Consider the following 21154-nt stretch of genomic DNA (forward strand, 5'->3'; position numbering starts at 1 on the left):
AAAGATATTATACAAATAAAACACTAGAGTGAATGAGAATTACAGACACTCAAGCTTTATTTGTAAAAATATCAAAGCTTAAACAAAACACCAACAATAACAGTGAGTTTATCTTTTCCTACATTCCCTACTACAATTGGTTCAACTTAAACTTTAGCTTGTAAGTGGGTAAAGACAAAACAAAACAAAAATAAAACAACTTGCTTTATTGTTTTCGCATGAAAATCAAAATAAAAAATATCAATATAAAAAACAAGTAAGAACAAGTAAGGGCTTGACCGACCATACTGGTAAAGCCCGACCATATAATACCCTACACAAAAGAAAAAGAGCAAAAACATTTTTTTTTTAAAATTTCAATAATTTATATTTTTGGGTGATTTTCGGAAGTGGGGTTATATGGGAACTATGACCAATTATGAACCGATCACCATAAAATTTGGTCGTGTGATTTGTGTCTATATGAAAGTTAACTACAGGCAAATCCCGGTATAACGAATCTCACTTTAACGAAAATCCGATTTAACGCACGGTCAATTTCGTAACATTGTCTACCTTATATAACGAACGTTTCAAAAATTGTATGCTCGAACAAAATCAAACAAACGACCAAATTTTTAATATTGAAAACCTTATAAAGCGAACATTTCAACAATTGTATTGAGCGTATAACGAACAGAAAGTATAAAAAAAGTAGTAAAGAATGTAAAAATAAGAAAATAAGTCCTTACAGTACCGTTTTCAATGGTTACTCTCTTTAATAATAATTGCTGTAATATTTTCTATATTGGTTTTAATTGCTTCTTTTCACAATATCGAATGAATGATTTCGTTCGCATTCTAAGCGAAAAAAATTGATTCGTTCACGTAATCATGAAGTTAGGGAATCCAAAATCAGCTTTCTTTCGCTTAGAATGCGAACGAAATCTTTCATTCGATATTGTGAAACAGTGTGCAAGTGTTCACATGAATTTAATATGGGAAATCGTAGAAGAATTTCATAAAAAGAAAAACTAAAAAATTTAGATGAATGAATGAAATATGGAATAACAAAATTCTCAACATGTATTTTGAAGAAAATAAACACAAACATTTTATCGCGACTAAGTGTTTCCTGTAAATTATCTTCACACAAATGAAGTGGAATCTGGAATCTTCAAAATCTGTTTTTATGAAATGTTTGTTCTAGAGTTTAATTTTCTACAGGTTGAATCATTTTCAGAATCGAAATCCCTTACAATGAAGGCTTTATTAATCGTGGATAATGCACCAAACCATCCTCCAATTATTAAAAACTACTAAAGATATTCAAATTTGGACGATATTCGTGTCTCCAAATGTCACACAGCTCATCCAACCAATTGATTAAAACGTTTAGTTAAATTCCAATATAGAAAAAGTTGTCCAAATTTAAAAAAAAAAACATCTCGATATAACGAATTTTTCAATTTAACGAATGGGCCTGACAACATATCATTCCTTATACCGGGATTTGCCTGTATTTTGAATTTAATGTGTATACCAACAATTTGAAGAGATTTATGTACATTAAAGTGATTATGGAGCGATCGTAACAAAATTTGGAGAGAAATTTGTGTAGATACCTGAATAAATTAAACATTTATGACCGATAAAGTCCAATTTCGAGAGGACATTTATATGGGGGCTAGGTGAAATAATGGACCGATTTCAGCCAGTTTCAATAGGCTTGGTCCTTGGGCCGAAAAAATAATATGTACCAAATTTGATCGAAATATCTTCAAAATTGCGACCTGTACTCTGCGGAAAAGGTTTACATGTACAGCCAGCCAACCAGCCATCCAGACTGACGGACTGACGAACATCGTTTAATCGACTCAGAAAGTGATTCTAAGTCGATCGGTATACTTTAAGGTGGGTGTTAGACCAATATTTTTGGGCGTTACAAACATCTGCACAAACGCATTTTTTATTTCCCCATAAAAAATAATTTTTTTTCTACAATTTGTTATTATAACTCCAAAACTAATGAGCCGATTAAAACGAAATATATATGTGAACATTTTTACAGAGCATGTGAAAAATGTTTTCAAAATTCAATCATTCAAAAGAAGAACTTTAACTAATCAATTTTATGCATAACAAACAAAAAACTAAAATTTTGTGAAAATGAGCGAATTCACTTTATTGTGAATAAATTCGAAAAGAATCAATCGATTTTTATGATCGATATCTCATTTTATTGTTATTGTATATGGCTTTGCGATAGAATAATAAATTTGTACAATTTCTGCCGTTTTCGATTTTTCATTATTTTATATTTCAAACTTTATATTTTCCCATAAAAAATATATTTTGTTTCTTCAATTTGTTATTATAACTCCGAAGCTACTGAGCCGATTAAAATACAATTGGTCAATTCACAAGGTCTCTAATCAGTCATATTGTCATAATGTCGTAATATATCACGACTCGGCAGCTCGGCTTAACCGACTCTTACCAGGTCTCTGCTGGTTGGTTAAGATAACACAATAAACATAGCATACAGAGTAGTATTATTTTAGGAAATTTTTTGTTTGAAAAACAATAAAAACCATTGTGAAATATTAGGACATTATGACAATATGACATGATAAGAGACCTTGTGAATTGATCAAATATATATGTAAAAATTTGTAGCATGGGGAAAAATCCTTCAAAATTCAATCATTCAAAAGAAGAACATTAGCTACTCAATTTTATATATACATATGTATATATACAAAAAACTAAAATTTTGTGAAAATGAGCGAACTGAATAAATTCGAGAATAATCCTTCGATTTTTATTATCGACAAGCTGACCCGACAGACGTTGTCCTGTCCAATTTAAAAAAATGCTTGTGTTCGATTTGAAGCGGTTTGAAATGTCTTGCAACAATAGAATACATGTAAATCAATGTACATATTTTGAGTTTTTATATAAGTAATACAATTTTGGTCTGAAATATGAGTGATTACAGATCGAGCTCCTTTTCTTGATTAAACGCTTATTGGCCAAGTTATTAGCAAATTTATATATTTTGAGTTTTTATATAAAAAATCGATTTTTGGTCAGAAATAAGAATGATCACAGATCAAGCTCCTTTTCTTGATTAAACGCTTATTGGCCAAGTTATTATCGATTTAAGATATTGAGAGTTTTTATATAAATAATCGAATTTTGGTCTGAAATATGATTGATCAAAGACCGATGTATTTTGCAGATGTATTTAAAAAGTGGGAGTATTAGTGGACGTGGAGAATTTTTATTTATGTAAAAACTTTTGCGGACTATGTATTGCGAACATTAAAAAAAATGATTTAAATCGATCCAGGCGTCCTGCGATTTTAGATATATCGAAAAAAAATTAGCGTGGTCAAGTTTTCTTTCAGTAAAAACTTAAATTGGATTACTATGATCATTTAAACAAAAAAAATTCTAAAGCGATGTAGCCGTTTTCCGTTTCGTAAAAGTGGGCGTGGTCAATTTTTCATTCTGTAAAAACCTAAGTTGGGCTATGGCCAACATTTAAAAAAAAATTGTTTAAATCGATCCGGCCGTTCTCTACTTATGTAATTACCAACGAACGACATTTGATTTTTATTTATATAGAAGAAGATATACGTCTTTAATTTATATCTAAATACACACATTTTAAATTTAAACATTAGAATAATTAATGTTTGACTGTTTATATATGGTTCACAATATTTTGAATTATGATCAAAATAGTATGCGTATGTGGTATTTTTTTCTTCAGTACATTTTAGATATTACGTATACGCAGAGTAATCGTAATAAACTACACAGAAAAAATACACAAGTTTCGTTATTGGTTGAATTTCAAATACAAAAATTATTGAATAGATAATTTTCGTAATTGAAAACACATTTTTGTTATGTTTTATGTTTTCAATTACGAAAATTATCAATTCAATAATTTTTGTATTTGAAATTCAACCAATAACGAAAATTGTGTATTCAATTGTCAAAATAATCAAATTCAAAACTCAAAATTCAATAGCAAAAGTTGACTTCTATTTTACGTACGTTCGTTACCACATGTTTATAATTACACAGAAAAAACTATTTATTAAATATATTTGTCACATATTGAACTGGTTTCAATTACACAGTACAACACATGATTTTGGGACTCAATTCTAACAATTGCACGTGAAAGTAGACCCAAAAATAAGAACTTATGCATCATTAGTTTTGTCAATTTGGCTGCCGTAATAATTTAATGGGCATACGAATTTTTTTTCCTCAAAGTGGATTTTTATCACTTTTTCTATATTTTAGCACGGTTATATATCGTATACCGTACGGAATATCTCTTTTGTGGCTGAAGCAAAGTTGTATATATTGAATAGTAAAGAAAAGTGCGGAACATACCTACCCGAAAAAGTTGCATCCAGTGCCTTAAAAATCGCAAAAATGCCCATTTTTTACCAATTTTTCACCTTTTTTGCTCAATAACTGGATTACAAATCCAATTATGGACCGAACACCATGAAATTAGGTTGTGTAATTTGTGTTTATATGAAAGTTATTTATCATGAATTTTGCTTGTATACCATAATTTTTAACAGATTTATTCACTTTAAAGTGATTTTCGGAAGCGGGTCTTATATGGGAGCTATGAATAATTATGGACCGATCATAAAAAATTTTGCACATATAATTTTCTCGGCACAAAGACGAAGCCTGTTGAAATTGGCTGAAATCGGTTCATTATTTCACCTAGCCCCCATACAAATGTCCTCCCGAAATTGGACTTTATCGGTCATAAATGTTTAATTTATATATGTATCTACACAAAATTTCGCTCCAAATAAGTTTTATATATACAAAATTCATGTCACCAAATTTTGTTATGATCGGTCCATAATTATTCATAGCTCCCATATAAGACCCGCATCCGAAAATCACTTTAAAGTGAATAAATCTGTTAAAAATGATGGTATACAAGCAAAATTCATGATAAATAACTTTCATATAAACGCAAATCACACGACCTAATTTCATGGTGTTTGGTCCATAATTGGATTTGTAATCCAGTTATTGAGCAAAAAAGGTGAAAAATTGGTAAAAAATGGGAATTTTTGCGATTTTTAAGGCACTGGATGCAACTTTTTCGGGTAGGTATGTTCCGTGCTTTTCTTCTACTATTCAATATCTACAACTTTTCTTCAGCCACAAAAGAGATATTCCGTACGGTATACGAGATATAACCGTGCTAAAATATAGAAAAAGTGATAAAAATCCACCTTGAGGAAAAAAAATCGTATGGCCATTAAATTATTATGGCAGCCAACTTGACAAAACTAATGATACAGAAATTCTTATTTTTGGGGCTACTTTCACGTGCAATTGTCAGAATTGAGTCCCAAAGCAATGGACTGAAAAATGTTGTACTGTGTTATGAAATAATAACAAAAATGTGTTTTCAATTGCGAAAATTATCTATTCAATAAGTTTTGTATTTAAATTTCAACCAATAACGAAAATTGTATATTCAATTGTCAAAATTATCAAATTCAAAACACAAAATTCAATAGAAACTATCAGAAAATTTTGTTTTTGAGCACTTGAATACTTGATTCAATTATAAAATAATTGAAACCAGTTCAATATCTTTATATATATAATTCTTCTGTACGTGTGTTAGTAACTGAACTCCTCCTAAACGGCTGGGCCGATTTAGATGAAATTTGTTGTGTGTGTATGAGTGGGTCCCTGGATGGTTTAGATTCACAATTGTCCTATATAGGAACAATGGGCATGGCACCTCCCATACAAAGTAAAAATTTATTATTGCATATCTGGAGTACTATTCAAACTTTGTGTGAGCTATGGCAGAACAACGTTTGCCGGGACAGCTAGTGTGATATATATTTGATTTGAAACGGTTTAAGAAATAGGTTTTTCTGTGTATCATTATGAAAACTTAAACTCCATGAAATCTATCTTTTGCACTTAACATAGAGCTACCAAAATGCTATCGAATCGCAAAAAATTTGATAGGAAAAGTTTTGTTTTCTATATTCTTTGGACATCAAAATCGTACGAACGTACGTTCGTGACCCCAGGAAATGCCCATCTAAAATTTCTGTAAAAATCTATTTAAAATTTAATTTTCATTTATTTATTATATGTTTAACGAAATATAGTTGAATTAAATAAATATATATGGAAATTAATATAAATCCATCAACAATATCTTCGGCATTGTACTCTGAACCACAATTTAAGTACTAGAAAACTTTATGAACAGTCCGATGATAACCCGTAATTCAAATTAGTCTGGTGATTTCTTCTGTTACCGTTGCCATTTATTATATTCTGAAAATATTGTTAATGATTTAAGAATATATCAGCGATTAAAAGATTGTGACTTACATAACCTGGATCACCGTATCCGGAATTAATCTGTTGATTTCTTCTGTTACCGTTGCCTTTTATTATATTCTGAAAATATTGTTAATGATTTACGGATATATAAACGTTTAAAATTTTGTGACTTACATAATCGGATCCTGTATTAATCTGGTGATTTCCTCCATTACCGTTGCCACTTATTACATTCTGAAAATATTGTTAATGATTTACATATATTTCAATAACAATTCGATTTTGACTTACATAAGGATCACCCATTACACCAGCAACAATGCAGCCAATTACAACAATTAATTGAAATAATTTCATGGTTTTTTATCAAGATCGTATAACTTTCTTGCCGTTATGAATGGTATTGAAATATGTACTGTTAAATATTTAAATTTCCCATCCGTATTTATATGTTTTAAACTTTAGTTATTTTTATTAGCAACTTGGAATATGCCATAGGCCTTTACTACAGACTTAATGTATTATTGAGAAAAATAACTGCGGTGTAGTTTAAAATTAAATGCACGTGTACATATTTATATATAACTACAGAAGTATACCGATCATATATTTTATAAAACAATTCTGCTGAACTTTATGAAGAACGGCCCATAATTAGTGATACCATGTGATAAACTGCAACTAGTGAACAAACTTTGAACCCCTTAAAGTTTCTAGTAATGTCCCCAAATGTTGTACATACGAATTTTGTATAGTCTTACATCATACTATCAAATTTTAAGGGGGTCAGTGTTTCAGATCAGAATTGGTCAAAGCTCCCACATAAGACACATTTCCAAACATAATTGTTTTAGTACATTAAGCTATTTATTAAGAATAGTTAGGATTGTTTGGCCGACTATACTTTCTTAATTGTTTTATAAATATTTATATTTAAATATATATGATCGATATACTTATGCAGTTATATATAAATAAGTACACGTGCATTTAATCTTAAACTTCACCACAGTTATTTTTCACAATAATATTCTAAGTCTGTATTACAGGCCTACTGCATATTCCAAGTTGCTAATAAAAATAACTAAAGTTTAAAACATATAAATACGAATGGGAAATTCAAATGTTTAACAGTACATATTTCAATACCATTCATAAAGGACAGAAAGTTATACGATCTTGACATAAAATATGAAATTATTTCAATTAATTGTTGCAGTTGGCTGCATTGTTGCTGGTGTAATGGGTGCTCCTTATGTAAGTCAAAATCTAATAGTTATTGAAATATATGTAAATCATTAACAATATTTTCAGAATGAAATAAGAGGCAACGGTAACCGAAGAAATCACCAGACTAATATGGGCTATGGTGGACCAGGTTATGTAAGTCATATTATTTTAATTGTTAATATATTCGTAAATCATTAACAATATTTTCAGAATATGATAAATGGCAACGGTAACAGAAGAAATCACCAGACTAATTGGTAACGTTTTCTTATTACTTTCGTTCAATATCATGTGGAAAAGAAGGAGGACAATGCCAAAAAAGTTTTTAATGGATTTTGATTCATTTGCATATAGATTTAATTCAATTACATTTTGTTAAATTTAATAATAAAAGAATGAACATTTAATTCTAAAAGATGCATATACTGTTACTGATTTTTGAAATTATAAGAATTAAACGTTAAACAGCACAGTGGGGAAGAATCAAAATTTTTTGGAAATAAATCTGGCATTTTTAAACGGATGCACTGTGGGAGAAATCAACAATTTAGTGGCGCAAAATAAAAAAAAAAACTTTCGCATATTTGATTTGTTATGTAGTTTCAATCTATAGTTGCTGCTGTACTTAAAAATATTTAACATTTATTAATAACTTCAGTGGTTTGGTATTGACAACTATTTAAATGTAAAAAATATTTCAGAAATTTTTTTTATGAAGAATTGGTTTCAAAGTTTTTATTAAGCTGGATAGTACAAGGTTTTCTTTAAGTTGTATTTTTACTTTTTTTTATGTAGATGGAATATGAGGCTTGGTAAATCAGAAAAATAAAAATATATTTTCCGCTATTTGTGATAACCAATGGCCATATTCAACTGCAGTATTATTTATTATTATTATACAATTATAACTGAGCCCAATGGGCCATATATAGTTAACAAATTTTCCACTTTTTTTAAAAAAAGCTACATTGCAAAAAATTTTTAATAATAATGATATAATAAAAATTTAGAAAACTTATATCTAATCTTAAAAACTAGGGTATACAAATATTAGACAGAAAAATAAATAGTATAGATAGAGATAAATAAAAAACCAAACAAAAACAAATCTCAATTGCATACTGTATCAATTAGTTATACATAGTTAATAGAAATCATTATTTTCAATATAATTAAGAATTTTGCTTTTAAAGGTATTATACGAATATTCAAATGTTTTAAGAGAATTTGGCAAACTATTAAATATCCTAGCTACTCGCACATGGAATGAGCGTTCCAAAATTGATGTCAGTCTTGGTATTAAAATTTGGCGATTGCGACTAGATCGACTAAAAGAAAAAAATGAAATCATCCGTGAAATATTTCCATTTCTGAACATGTTATAAAAACAGAATAAAAGTCTAGATTTTATATAGTTTAAAAATGAACATTTTAAAAACCTACAAACATACACCGATACATGAGTACGGCGTCGTAAAGAGAAGAGGTAACGAATTACTCTATTAAACAATTTGGTGAGTTTTTTAATGTTATATCCTAAGGTACCACTGTATATTTCAATGCCGTACAAAAATATGGGCATAACTAATGAATGAATTATCATTATTTTTATATACATAGGTAAAATCAAATTAGTATTATAAATCCTTCGTAATGCGTAATTCACCCTGGATATAACAAAATTAATAGGTCTGTCAAAATTAAGCTTATTGTCCAACCACAATCCAAGACATTTGATATGATCAACAATTTGAATTGAACTACCATCAATGGTCAGGGAAAATTTCACCAAAGGTAAACCAAAAACCATAACTTTTGTTTTCGAAGTGTTTACGAGTAACATGTTATTTCGAAGCCAATTACTTATATTAGAAGTAATGTAATTAATAATCTGTTGCGTTACATCAAAAAATTGTCTTTCACCACAAAAAAGAAAAAACAAATCATCTGCATATGCAAATGGAATACAAGACGGAATATTGTCAAAATCTCCAAAAATGTCATTAATGTAAATATTAAATAATATGGGTCCAAGGACCGAACCCTGAGGTACACCACTTGTAATGGGTAAAATATGCGATACTTTATCACCAATCGAGACATACTGATATCGATTCATAAGATATGAATATAAAAGTTTACAGGATGACAATGAGAGACCTAGATTTCTATGTAGTTTTGAAATTAAGATGCTATAATCAACTTTGTCAAATGCTTTGGTAAGGTCCATTGATAAAAGAACATTATAATTACCATGGCTCAAAGATTGCCTTATAGTATCAGTCATTCCTAATAAAAGAGATGTCGTATTTCTACCATTTCTAAAACCATATTGCGCATCACTAAAAAATGAAATTTCATCAATATAATCTGTTAACTGATTTTTCAGCAGAACCTCCACAATTTTTGATATAACAGGTAGAATAGAAATCGGGCGTAAGTTTGAAATTTCATTAGATTCGCCGACCTTCCTTATAGGCACTACTCTACCAATTTTCCAACCTAAAGGAAATGTACAAGTAGTAATAATATTATTGACTAGATGCAAAATATAAGTCCCAATATAAGGAAAAACTAATTTCAGAAATTTAACTGATATACCATCACAGCCAATAGCGTCGGATTTAATTGATTGCAAGGCAGCAATTAGCTCATCAAAGTCTACAGCTCGAAAAGAAAATCCATTATTATCAGAAAAAACATTTAGATCAAAATTTGCACATGAACTAGAACCTTGATTAGAAGAAAAATAGTAATTTAAATTATTAACATCAATATAATCGATGTTAGTTGGAGTATCACCGATTTCATTCACACGAAGCGTGTTCCAAATTTGCTCAGAGCTCTTATCATTAGCATTACGAATAATAGTTTTTGCACGATTTCTTAAGCGACAAAAGTTTTTCCAATTCTGACCAGTCTTATCTCGTAAATACAAACGATAAGAAGCATTTCGTATTGACAAAATATTCCTGATATCAGGGGAATTAAACCATGTATCATCATTAAATTTACAGACTCTACGTCTTTTAAATGGTACAGCACGATGCATCTGACACAAATATTCAAATATCAAATTCGCCTGCTCATTCACATCAGCAGTATAGTAAATCCTATCAAAACTACAAGAATTAATAATATTTTCCAAGAGGCAAAAATCAATATCATTAAAATCAAAATATTCAACAAATTCATTCACAGGCGGTACATTGATATCAAGAACTGCATATATAAATGAGTGTCGAGAAGTACCCGGAATCCTAGCTTGTCCTGATTGAAGAATGTTCATGGATGGAGAGAAAAAAGAAAATAATCTATTAAAGATGTTGAGCCATATCTCACGCTTAGATGAGTAGGTAAAGAGTTATGATGACAGGATATGTTTAATCTATTACACATTTCTCTAACAGAAACTGCTCTCATAAGGTCAAAAATATTGTTATTGAAGTCACCAACAATTACAATGTCAGTATATTTGGTCAAAACGTCGGTAATACTTTCCTCAAAAATTGTTAAATCGCCATGGGGTAAATAAACTACTCCAACAAGGATTTCGCGGCCAGACAATGTCACTTCAATAAACAAAAATTCAGCAGATACATGATTACCGCTACCTCTTCTATTAACTCTATATTTAGTATCTCTAAAAATAACTTTAAATTTAATTTTCCTAGATACATATAAAGCGACACCACCACCAGTCATTCCTGTGCGATCATTTCTGCAAATAACATAACCTGGAAGTGAAACCGCATTCGAGGATATTTTAGCCGTCAACCAAGTTTCAGTTATTCGAATAACGTCAAATAGATTATTTTTAAGTACATTTCTCAACTCATCAAGTTTGTTTGACGTACCACCTAAAGCAAAACTTTGAAGGTTACTGTGACCAATATTTAAATTATTATAATAATTATGCAATTGAGATTCAAAAAGGGAGTTGTCACTGACAATAGAGCCTAAATTACAATTCATTCTTTAAGAAAAAATATGCAGAAGTGAAAAAATATAAATTTTTTTGGGAAGGCATAAAAAAATATTTGAAATAGTTTAACAAAAAACTTGTAAAAAATAAATTAAAAATTATGAAAATATTATATTGATAAAACTACTTTTTAAAGCAGAAACATTATACAATTTAAGTTATATCACAAATTAGTAAAAAATAAGTTTGAATAATAATTAAGTAACGGAAATAATGTTTCCTGCTTTAAAAAGGTACATCGCATGTAACCTAGCATGAAGTCAATTGTCACTTTAGTGTCTCTGAGTAACCTTTAAACATTTATTTTGTACTGTACTATTTTACCAAACAGAAGTAATATATAGGAGAGTTGTCTTAGGATGTTTTGTTTACAATCGGTAATTAGACTATTTTTTACAATCGGTAATTAGACTGTCTTTTAAATGTACATATTTTTAAACTGACTATTTGAAATCAATTAGGACCCGTAAATGTTGAAATATCTAGTTATGTAATTCATCAGGTAACCAGTTAAGTAGTTTATAAGGTAACTGACTCTAGTAACCGGTATGTGAATCCAGTGAGTTAACTATGAGTAGCTTGTTTTCACCCTGAATGATAGGTAAAATCACTAGTTCGGGACACTATGCAACTGCTGTGTTGTTTTTCGTGGCTACACTTAAGTTGTCAAACCGGTTTTGGCATTATTCGAGAAACCGCATTTTTTTGTCTCGAATTATTCGACAAAATCGAATATTTTTGTTTTTATTTATTTTCAGATTTTATGAAAAATTACGAAGCTCAACAAATTTTAGCATTAAAACATGTTCAACATCCTCACAAAAGAGGAATAAAAACTAGACTCGTATAAAAAAACAAATGCAGACCGGCCCGCAAGATTGTGATTCTACTCTAAAAAAAGATTTGTTTAAACAAATCTCTGCTTTGTACGATGGGGCCAATGACCAGTTTTGAGGCAATAAATCACAGGAAACAGCTAGACCTTTAAAACTTCGTACAGATGATAATAATAAGTTTTTAAATTTCCAGTAAAAAATTTAAGTCTATCGGGCAGTGCCACGCCTATTTCCAGTAGGTGGATTAAAGTGCAACTGCGGATGAAGATCACTGGAAAATAATAAGTTTCTGACTTTCAATTAGGTAGCATAAATGTTCACCTAAGACATTAGTAATCATTTCAAGTCAATCCGCCTACTGCCACACCCACCTCTAGTGACAGGAAATATATGCATGGCGATAGGCGGATCGTGAAATTAAGCGAGGAGCTATCACTAGTTATGGACAAATCGCCCTAAAATTAGGTGGCATGTTTTCTGTGTATATGAAACTTATTTGTGTTGAATTTTATTTTAATACGAACATCTGTAAGAAATCTATGTTCGTTAAAATTATTTATGGAAGTGGGCCTTATATGGGAGCTATGACTAATTAAGGACCGATCGTTATAAAATTTGGTGACATGAATTTTGTATCTATAGAACTTATTTGTATTGAATTTCAAAGGAATACCCACATTTTTAAGAGATATATGCTGGTTAAAGTGATTTTCGGAAGTGGGCCTTATATGGTAGCTATGAGTAATTAAGGACCGATCGTCACAAAATTTGGTGGTGCGATTTCGGCTTATATAAAACTTATTTGTGGTGAATTTGGTTTGGATATCTATATAACTAAGATTTTTATGAGAGCTTAACTATTTTCAGATAGGGCAATCGTATGGGGGCTAGGAGAAATAATGGACCGAGTCTAACCAAATACAATAGGCTTTGTCCCTGGGATAAGAGAAATGCTTGTACCAAATTTTGTCGTATTATCTTTAAAATTGCAACCTGTAGTTTAATTACAAGGTTTACATTGACAGAAGGACAGGCGGACGGACGGACATCGCTTAATCGACTCAGACGGACATCGCTTAATCGACTCCTGAGCAGATTGGTACACCATAAGGTGGGTGTTGGAACAATATTTTTGCTCGTTATAAACATCAGCACTAACCCAATATACCCTCCCCACTATGGAGGTTTAGGCTATAAATATCCAAATTTTTAAGTTATACGCTATCAGGAAATAAATTTTTATAAACAGCGGCAAATGGCGGCAGATGGTTTTTCCAAAAAGTTATAGTACACATTATTACCTTTCCCCACACATATATTTTTTCACGGATACGCTCGGATAAACAAAGTTCTATTCCAAAGAATATATGGACGACAGCAAAAACTTCACAAAAAAGACAACACAAGTTGACACAAAAAATTATTTACTACATCTAACTTTTTTTTGAAATTTTTAATAACATTTTAATTTACACACCTTTACAAGTGTTTTCCATTTTACAAAATTTTTATAATCTTAAAAGTTTTTGTTTGACGACTAAAATTCCTTTGTTGTTTCATTATGATTGAATGTCGGAAAATGTAGCAAAGCAAAACTTGGCAACTTTGGCAGCTCGGCATGTCGCCATGAGTTGCCACCTGACTTTAATTTTTTAATATTTGAGTATTTCAAAGTGTTAAATATAAAATTCCGTTACTATTTTTTTTAAATGGTTGACTTGAAAAAAGGACTTTTTGCCTCAAAACCTGCCATTGGCCCCATCGTGCTTTGTAACAAAAACGATAATTTTTAAAAATAAAGTCTTATAATTTGTAAAATCAGCATGTTTTATAATTAAATTTTCATTTATTTATTATTATGTTTAACAAATTGTAGTTTAATTAAATCTATATGTAAAAGAATCTAAATCCATCAAAAACCTCATTCCTTTCCACACGATATTGAACGAAAGTAATAGGAAAAACCTTACCAACAGGCTGATAATTAAATTGAGCCGTAATCCCAATTAGTCTGATGATTTCTTCTGTTACCGTTGCCTTTTATAATATTCTGAAAATATTGTTAATTATTTACGAATATATCAATAATTAGCAGATTGTAACTTACATAACCGTAATCCAAATTAGTCTGGTGATTTCTTCTGTTACCGTTGCCATTTATTATATTCTGAAAATATTGTTAATGATTTATGTATAAGTATATCAACGATTAAAAGATTGAGACTTACATAACCTGGATCACCATTTCCCAAATTATTCTGGTGATTTCTTCTGTTACCATTGCCTTTTATAATATTCTGAAAATATTGTTAATAATTTACGTATTTATCAATGATTACAAGATTGAGACTTACATAACCGGATCCCGCATTATACTGGTGATTTCTTCTGTTACCATTGCCATTTATTACATTCTGAAAATATTGTTAATGATTTACATAAGTATATTTCAATAACAATTAGATTTTGACTTACATAAGGAGCACCCATTACACCAGCAACAATGCAGCCAACTGCAACAATTAATTGAAATAATTTCATATTTTTTTCAAGATCGTATTACTTTCTTTCCGTTATGAATGGTATTGAAATATGTACTGTTAAACATTTAAATTTCCCATCCGTATTTATATGTTTTAAACTTTAGTTATTTTTATTGTCAACTTGGAATATGCCATAGGCCTTTAATACAGACTTAATGTATTATTGAGAAAAATAACTGCGGTGTAGATTAAAATTAAATGCACGTGTACTTATTTATATATAACTACATAAGTATATCGATCATATATATTTAAATATAAATATTTATAAAACATGTAAGACAGTATACTCGGCCAAGCAATCCTAAATGTTCTTAATAAATTAATGTACTAAAATAAATATTTATGGAATGTGTCTTATGTGGGAGCTATGACCAATTCTGATCTGAAATACTGATCCCATTAAAATTTTATACTATGATGTAAGACTACACAAAATTCATCTTTGTGGATATTACTAGAAATTTTAAAAGATTCAATCGCTTAAAATTTGTTCACTAGTGGTCGCTATATATCCCATTATGACTAGTTATGGATCGATCGTCATAAACTTAGGTGGCATCAATTATGTATATTTGAAACTTATTTGTGTTGAATTTTATTTGGATACCGACATTTCAAAGAGATTTATGTTCGTTAGAACGATTTTCCAAAGTGGTTCTTATATTCGAGCTATGGCAAATGAACTCAACATTTCTTAGTATGAGTTTTGCTTATATAAAATCTAATTTTGCTGAATTTGGTGTGGAAAACTATATAATTAAAATGCTACCTAATTTTATGACGATCGGTCCATAATTAGTGATAATGTGAGATAAGCGGCAACTAGTGAAAAAACTTTGAAATGATTAAATCCTTTAAAATTTCTTGTAATGTCACCAAATGTTCTACAGATGAATTTTGTGTAGGCATACATTTACAATTATTATACATACTTATACATTTATTTATATATAAGAACACGTGCATTTAATTTAAAACTTCACCACAGTTATTTTTCACAGTAACATTCTTAGTCTGTATTACAGGCCTACGGCATATTCCAAGTTGTTAATAAAAATAACTAAAGTTTAAAACATATAAATACGGATGGGAAATTCAAATGTTTAACAGTACATATTTCAATACCATTCATAACGGAAAGAAAGTAATACGATCTTGAAAAAAATATGAAATTATTTCAATTAATTGTTGCAGTTGGCTGCATTGTTGCTGGTGTAATGGGTGCTCCTTATGTAAGTTAAAATCTAATTGTTATTGAAATATATGAAAATCATTAACAATATTTTCAGAATGTAATAAATGGCAACGGTAACAGAAGAAATCACCAGTATAATGCGGGATCCGGTTATGTAAGTCTCAATCTTGTAATCATTGATATACACGTAAATTATTAACAATATTTTCAGAATATTATAAAAGGCAACGGTAACAGAAGAAATCACCAGAATAATTTGGGATATGGTGATCCAGGTTATGTAAGTCACAATCTTGTAATTGATATACTTATACGTAAATCATTAACAATATTTTCAGAATATAATAAATGGCAACGGTAACAGAAGAAATCACCAGACTAATATGGATTACGGTTATGTAAGTTACAATCTGTTAATTGTAGATATATTCGTAAATCATTAACAATATTTTCAGAATATTATAAAAGGCAACGGTAACAGAAGAAATCATCAGACTAATTGGGATTACGGCTCAATTTAATCATCAGCCTGTTTGTAAGGTTTTTCCAATACTTTCGTACAATATCATTTGGAAAGGAAGGAGGACAATGCTAAAGTGGGTTTTGATGGATTTAGATTCCTTTCCATATAGATTTAATTCAATACAATTTGTTAAACATAATAATAAATAAATGAAAATTTAATTCTAAAACATGCATATACTGGTACTGATTTTACAAATTCTAAGACGTTTTTTTGTAGAAATTTTCGTTTGTGTTAAAAAATTAATTTACAAAAAAATAGGGAATTTTTAAAAAAAAATCTTTTCTTAGAAACATAAGCTAAGGACCGGTATGTAGACGTAATCCGAACTAAGTTAAAATCTAAAACTCTCATCTTTTTGATAATCTCTCTCATGCTTTACTTATATTTTCCGAACGCTTCAATTATTATATAATTCTTTCAACACATAGACCACAGCTGGCTACCGACTACAATCTGTCAAAATTAAAATATGTACACACGTTCATATGAAGACGATTATTTTGACACAATCAAAGTTACGTACACCTTTGCTGGTGTAGCGAAGTTAGACCCCTTTCTCACTAGGTAATTTAGTTGCGCAAGTCTCTTGCTCAACAACAAAACAGCATGTAAAATTTTCTTCTCCTTTACCCAACATTACCTCTGGCATCTACAAACACGAGAAACTTGCGCAACTAAATTGCCTAGTGTGAAAGGGGTCTTAAACTAAATTCAGGCGGCAATAAACAGATCTAGTGCTGTCATCACAATTCAAAAATATGAAATAAATGAGAGCTTAAAAATAATTTGTTTTATTAAACAAAAACAAGTAAGAGTATTATATTCGGCCGTGCCGAATCTTAAATACCCTCCACCAAAATATGATGGTATAAAAACTGAAATAATATAACAATTGTTGGAAAGACTAGTTTACGCAGAAGATATTTTATTTCAAATCTACAAAAAATTGTATCTAATTCAGAAATTTATAGTTGAAATTCCTATTAGAACGTATGAAATTTAACAATTTATATACTTAATAATTAGTTTATATGTTTGGATCAATATTTTTCCCTTTTAACCTCAAGTGAAGAAACAGAGTATAAAAAGGGTATACAAATATATTTAGACAAATTTCAAGATATTGGGTTGTGGGTAGAGATGCTAATCGGGACTGATTTCTGAAAATCCCGGGGTTCGGGATTTGGTAAAGAGGATTTTCGGGAAATCTAAAATCCCGAAAATTATTAGACATTAAACGCATAAAATACTTCATGAGTACATTATATAAGAAGAAATAACTATAAAGTATGTACTTTAGGGTAGTCGATTTTTTCATGAAAAATCGTATAGCAGAAACGCATTCTACAGAAAATTCTAAGAAATTTTCCCCAAGAAACCATATGTCTAAAATCAAATCCTATCTTGAGCATTTCGTCTTTTATCGAATTTATTATTTCAGTATTTATTTTTTTTAATAGTTTTTTTATTAGATAAAAGACGAAATGCGCAAGATAGTATTTGATTTTAGACCTACATATGGTTTCTTGAGGAAACTATATTAGAATTTTCCGTAGATTGCGTTTCTGCTATACGATTTTTTACTTTTTGATCGTCCATACAAATCGACCCAGCCTAATTTACATACTGGTAAAAATAGTACCTTATCTGTTAGCCTTTTAGCAATCGAAATATTTTCATTTTGTTCGAGCTCCTCATCTGAGATAAAATCTATTTCATTTGAAGAGGATTTAAATTGAGAACTTACAAAAAAAGGTAAAGAATTGATTTTCTAGAGTCCCACTCAAGGAAAACCAAAAATACAGTTTTCCTTTATTAACTATATTGTAGCAGGAGCTTAACAACTTTTCTGAATATCACTTTGTGATATTCGAGCATGTAGAATGTCAAAATGCATGAAAAAGGCACACAAAAATTACAATTTCCCCTATTTATTTATGAAAAACGGGATTTGGAAAACCCCGGGATTTAAAATTAAAAAATACCGGCCTTCGGGATTCAGGAAATCCCGAAAACCCCGGGATTTTCGGGAACGGAATTGCCCATTTGGCATCTCTAGTTGTGGGACTTATATACGAGCTCTGACATATTATGATTCGATTGTCATAAAATATTTTAACGTGATTTTTATGTATTTATATGAGAGCTGTGGCCAATTATGCACCAATATTCACAATATTCACAGAAAAAATTATTACTATTTTTTCTCCAAACAAAACTTTATTTGGTTTTAAATTGTATTTCATAAACAATTTCATTTGATTCAATAAACATTTTTCATTGTTTTTCCTATTTTCAAAAATAGTTCATAAAACAATAAAAAAAAAAAAATTTTGACAACAAAAAAGAAAATAACTAGAAATTACAAATTTTGTAAAATGAAAATAAAATATCGGTTTTCTCATATTGTCAACATATTTTGTGATTCTTCAAAGATTTTAGGAGTTTTAGTCGTTTTTCTGGAGGTAAGTTGTGTAAATTATTGTTGCAATATAAACTACATTATAATTTTATTTAAAGACATGGCCGTTCCAACATAACCAACCGGAATCTCTGGCAGAAATTCGACAACCAAAAACAACTGGGACACAATGTGAGTATTTTTTTTATTAATTAATTGAATTTTATCCAAATTCCTAATAAAAACTTTCGCAATTATCAGATGGACTAGTTGGACAGACAATAATGTTGGAAGACAATCTGTTAGGAATCTGCGAATGATATTTTTTTTTTTAGTTTTCTATTTATGACCAATGATGTTGACAATTTTAGTTTTTAAGATTCCAATCTTACGGGCTATTTATGGTCAATCATTTGTTACCAAATGTGTAAATAAAAATCAAAGTATTTTCATTTTTATTATTATTTACCCAACGTTTCGTTTGTTTGTTTCAAACTTCTTCAGGGGTTTTCTTTTATTGTTGAATTCTAGCGACAAAAACATATAAATATTTTATTATAAATCATTGAAAAACTTAAGATATCACAGTTCAACTTACGAAATTCTATTGTTTACATTGTCAATTAACTTATTATTTAAAAAACTGGACTTCACGACACAGAATTAATAAATAAATAAATAAATAAATAATCATTACAACACAAACATATACTATAAGTCAAACTTAATACTAATATCACAGAACTTCAACTGATTTAATAATTAAATATTGCAGCGGAATATTGCAGTTTTGTGTTATCCTTGTCCTCTTTCGTGTTCATTGTATTGTGTATTTTTTGTTGTATTCTTAAGCTTTCAAGAGTGTATCGTTTGTTCTCTTTTTGTTCTCTGTCCAATATCTTAATATTGTCAAAATCCATCTTATGATTGCACTCCTTTACGTGCAGAGATAATGCCGTCGTTATTTTTCCTTTTTCAATATCTGTTTTGTGTTCATTAACTCTCGTCCCCAACATTCTCTTTGTCGTACCAATGTAAACCAAGTTACATCTCTCCCTTTCATTACCGTCACATTTTATCTCATAGACCACATTATCACTCTTAAGTTTGTCAATTTTTGTTTTGTTGTTTGTAAATAGATGCCTCAGTGTCATATTTGATTTGTAAGCTATTGTTGTTGTTTTCTCTGTGATCATTCTCTTCATTGTTTTTGTCTCCGTTAGTTTGGGAATAAATGGTACACTGTAAAAAACTTTTTCCTCCTCAGTGTCTGGATTTTTCTGCTGTTTTTCATATTTTAGTACTTTGTTGATTAAATTGTTCGTCATATATGTTGGGTAACTATTCTTTGTAAGTATCTTTCTTATTCTATTAATATTGGTTCTCCTGTATTCAACATCACTTATCTGTAATACTTCCCTTATTAAATTCGTCGCTGTACTTATCTTCATTTTCAATGGTTGTGTAGAGTTGAAGTTAACCATTCTACCTGAAGATGTGGGTTCCGTGTACCAATTTGTCCTTATTCTTCCATTATCCTTGATGATATTGATGTCCAGATACGGTATTGACATATTCCTCTCGCGTTCTATTGTAAATTGTATCTTATTGTGATAAACGTTCATTGTTTTTAATATCTTCTCTTCGTCCGATTTCCTTATAATCGCAAACAAGTCATCCACATACTTAGTGATAAACTTAATCCCTATATTATTAGCCCTTAATTCGTCAATTACATCGTCCAGTAGTGTGTCAAGTACAATATTTGCAATTGTTGGCGATAGGGGGTTTCCCATTGGCATACCATATGTTTGATGGTAAAATTTATTGTCAAAAGTGAGATAGTTATTATCAGTTAAACAAAACTGAAGAATTTTCAAAAATGTTTGCCTTGGTATTGCCGTGTGTTCCCTAAGTGTTCTCCATTTGTCAAGTATATTCCTTATAGCCAAGTGAATCGGTATATTAGTGAATAATGATACCACGTCGAAAGAGACCATAATATCGTCATTTTCCAATGAGACGCTTTCCAGTTTTCGTTTTAATTCTACTGAATTTTGTATATTGTATTTGGGCGA

At 29.8% G+C, this 21154-nt stretch overlaps 2 protein-coding genes across 6 annotated transcripts; one reads left to right on the forward strand and one right to left on the reverse strand.

Moving 5' to 3' along the window:
* Positions 1-6128: 6128 nt before the first annotated feature.
* Positions 6129-15018, reverse strand: LOC135954380 (N66 matrix protein-like). 4 transcript variants are annotated; one of them, XM_065504528.1, is made up of 5 exons: positions 14884-15018; positions 14763-14822; positions 14637-14705; positions 14516-14575; positions 6129-6348 (listed from the first exon to the last, which is right to left on the reverse strand). In XM_065504528.1, the coding sequence occupies exons 1-5, from the start codon at positions 14947-14949 to the stop codon at positions 6271-6273; spliced, it is 333 nt and encodes a 110-aa protein (XP_065360600.1). In that variant the 5' UTR covers positions 14950-15018; the 3' UTR covers positions 6129-6270. The 4 variants fall into 4 exon arrangements, with proteins under 4 accessions (XP_065360600.1, XP_065360602.1, XP_065360603.1 ...); XM_065504529.1 differs by lacking the exon at positions 6129-6348 and adding an exon at positions 14235-14458; XM_065504530.1 differs by lacking the exons at positions 14516-14575; positions 14637-14705 and adding an exon at positions 6406-6474.
* Positions 7483-16841, forward strand: LOC135954381 (N66 matrix protein-like). 2 transcript variants are annotated; one of them, XM_065504533.1, is made up of 5 exons: positions 7483-7614; positions 16244-16303; positions 16361-16429; positions 16488-16547; positions 16605-16841. In XM_065504533.1, exons 1-5 carry the CDS (start codon positions 7549-7551, stop codon positions 16668-16670), a joined length of 321 nt encoding a protein of 106 aa, XP_065360605.1. In that variant the 5' UTR covers positions 7483-7548; the 3' UTR covers positions 16671-16841. The 2 variants fall into 2 exon arrangements, with proteins under 2 accessions (XP_065360605.1, XP_065360604.1); XM_065504532.1 differs by lacking the exon at positions 7483-7614 and adding an exon at positions 16034-16186.
* Positions 16842-21154: the final 4313 nt, after the last annotated feature.

The sequence above is a fragment of the Calliphora vicina genome, chromosome 3 (genome assembly GCF_958450345.1).
Source record: "Calliphora vicina chromosome 3, idCalVici1.1, whole genome shotgun sequence".
Classification (NCBI taxonomy): domain Eukaryota; kingdom Metazoa; phylum Arthropoda; class Insecta; order Diptera; family Calliphoridae; genus Calliphora; species Calliphora vicina.

Bases quoted from the DNA above. Each gene is read 5' to 3' on its own strand.
- LOC135954381 (XM_065504533.1), top strand. From the start codon at position 7,549: ATGAAATTATTTCAATTAATTGTTGCAGTTGGCTGCATTGTTGCTGGT. The intron at 7,615-16,243 runs GTAAGTCAAAAT...CAATATTTTCAG, and splicing joins GTGTAATGGGTGCTCCTTAT to AATGTAATAAATGGCAACGG. The intron at 16,430-16,487 runs GTAAGTCACAAT...CAATATTTTCAG, and splicing joins GATATGGTGATCCAGGTTAT to AATATAATAAATGGCAACGG.
- LOC135954380 (XM_065504528.1), bottom strand. From the start codon at position 14,949: ATGAAATTATTTCAATTAATTGTTGCAGTTGGCTGCATTGTTGCTGGT. The intron at 14,706-14,762 runs GTAAGTCTCAAT...CAATATTTTCAG, and splicing joins ATAATGCGGGATCCGGTTAT to AATATTATAAAAGGCAATGG. The intron at 14,576-14,636 runs GTAAGTCTCAAT...CAATATTTTCAG, and splicing joins GAAATGGTGATCCAGGTTAT to AATATAATAAATGGCAACGG.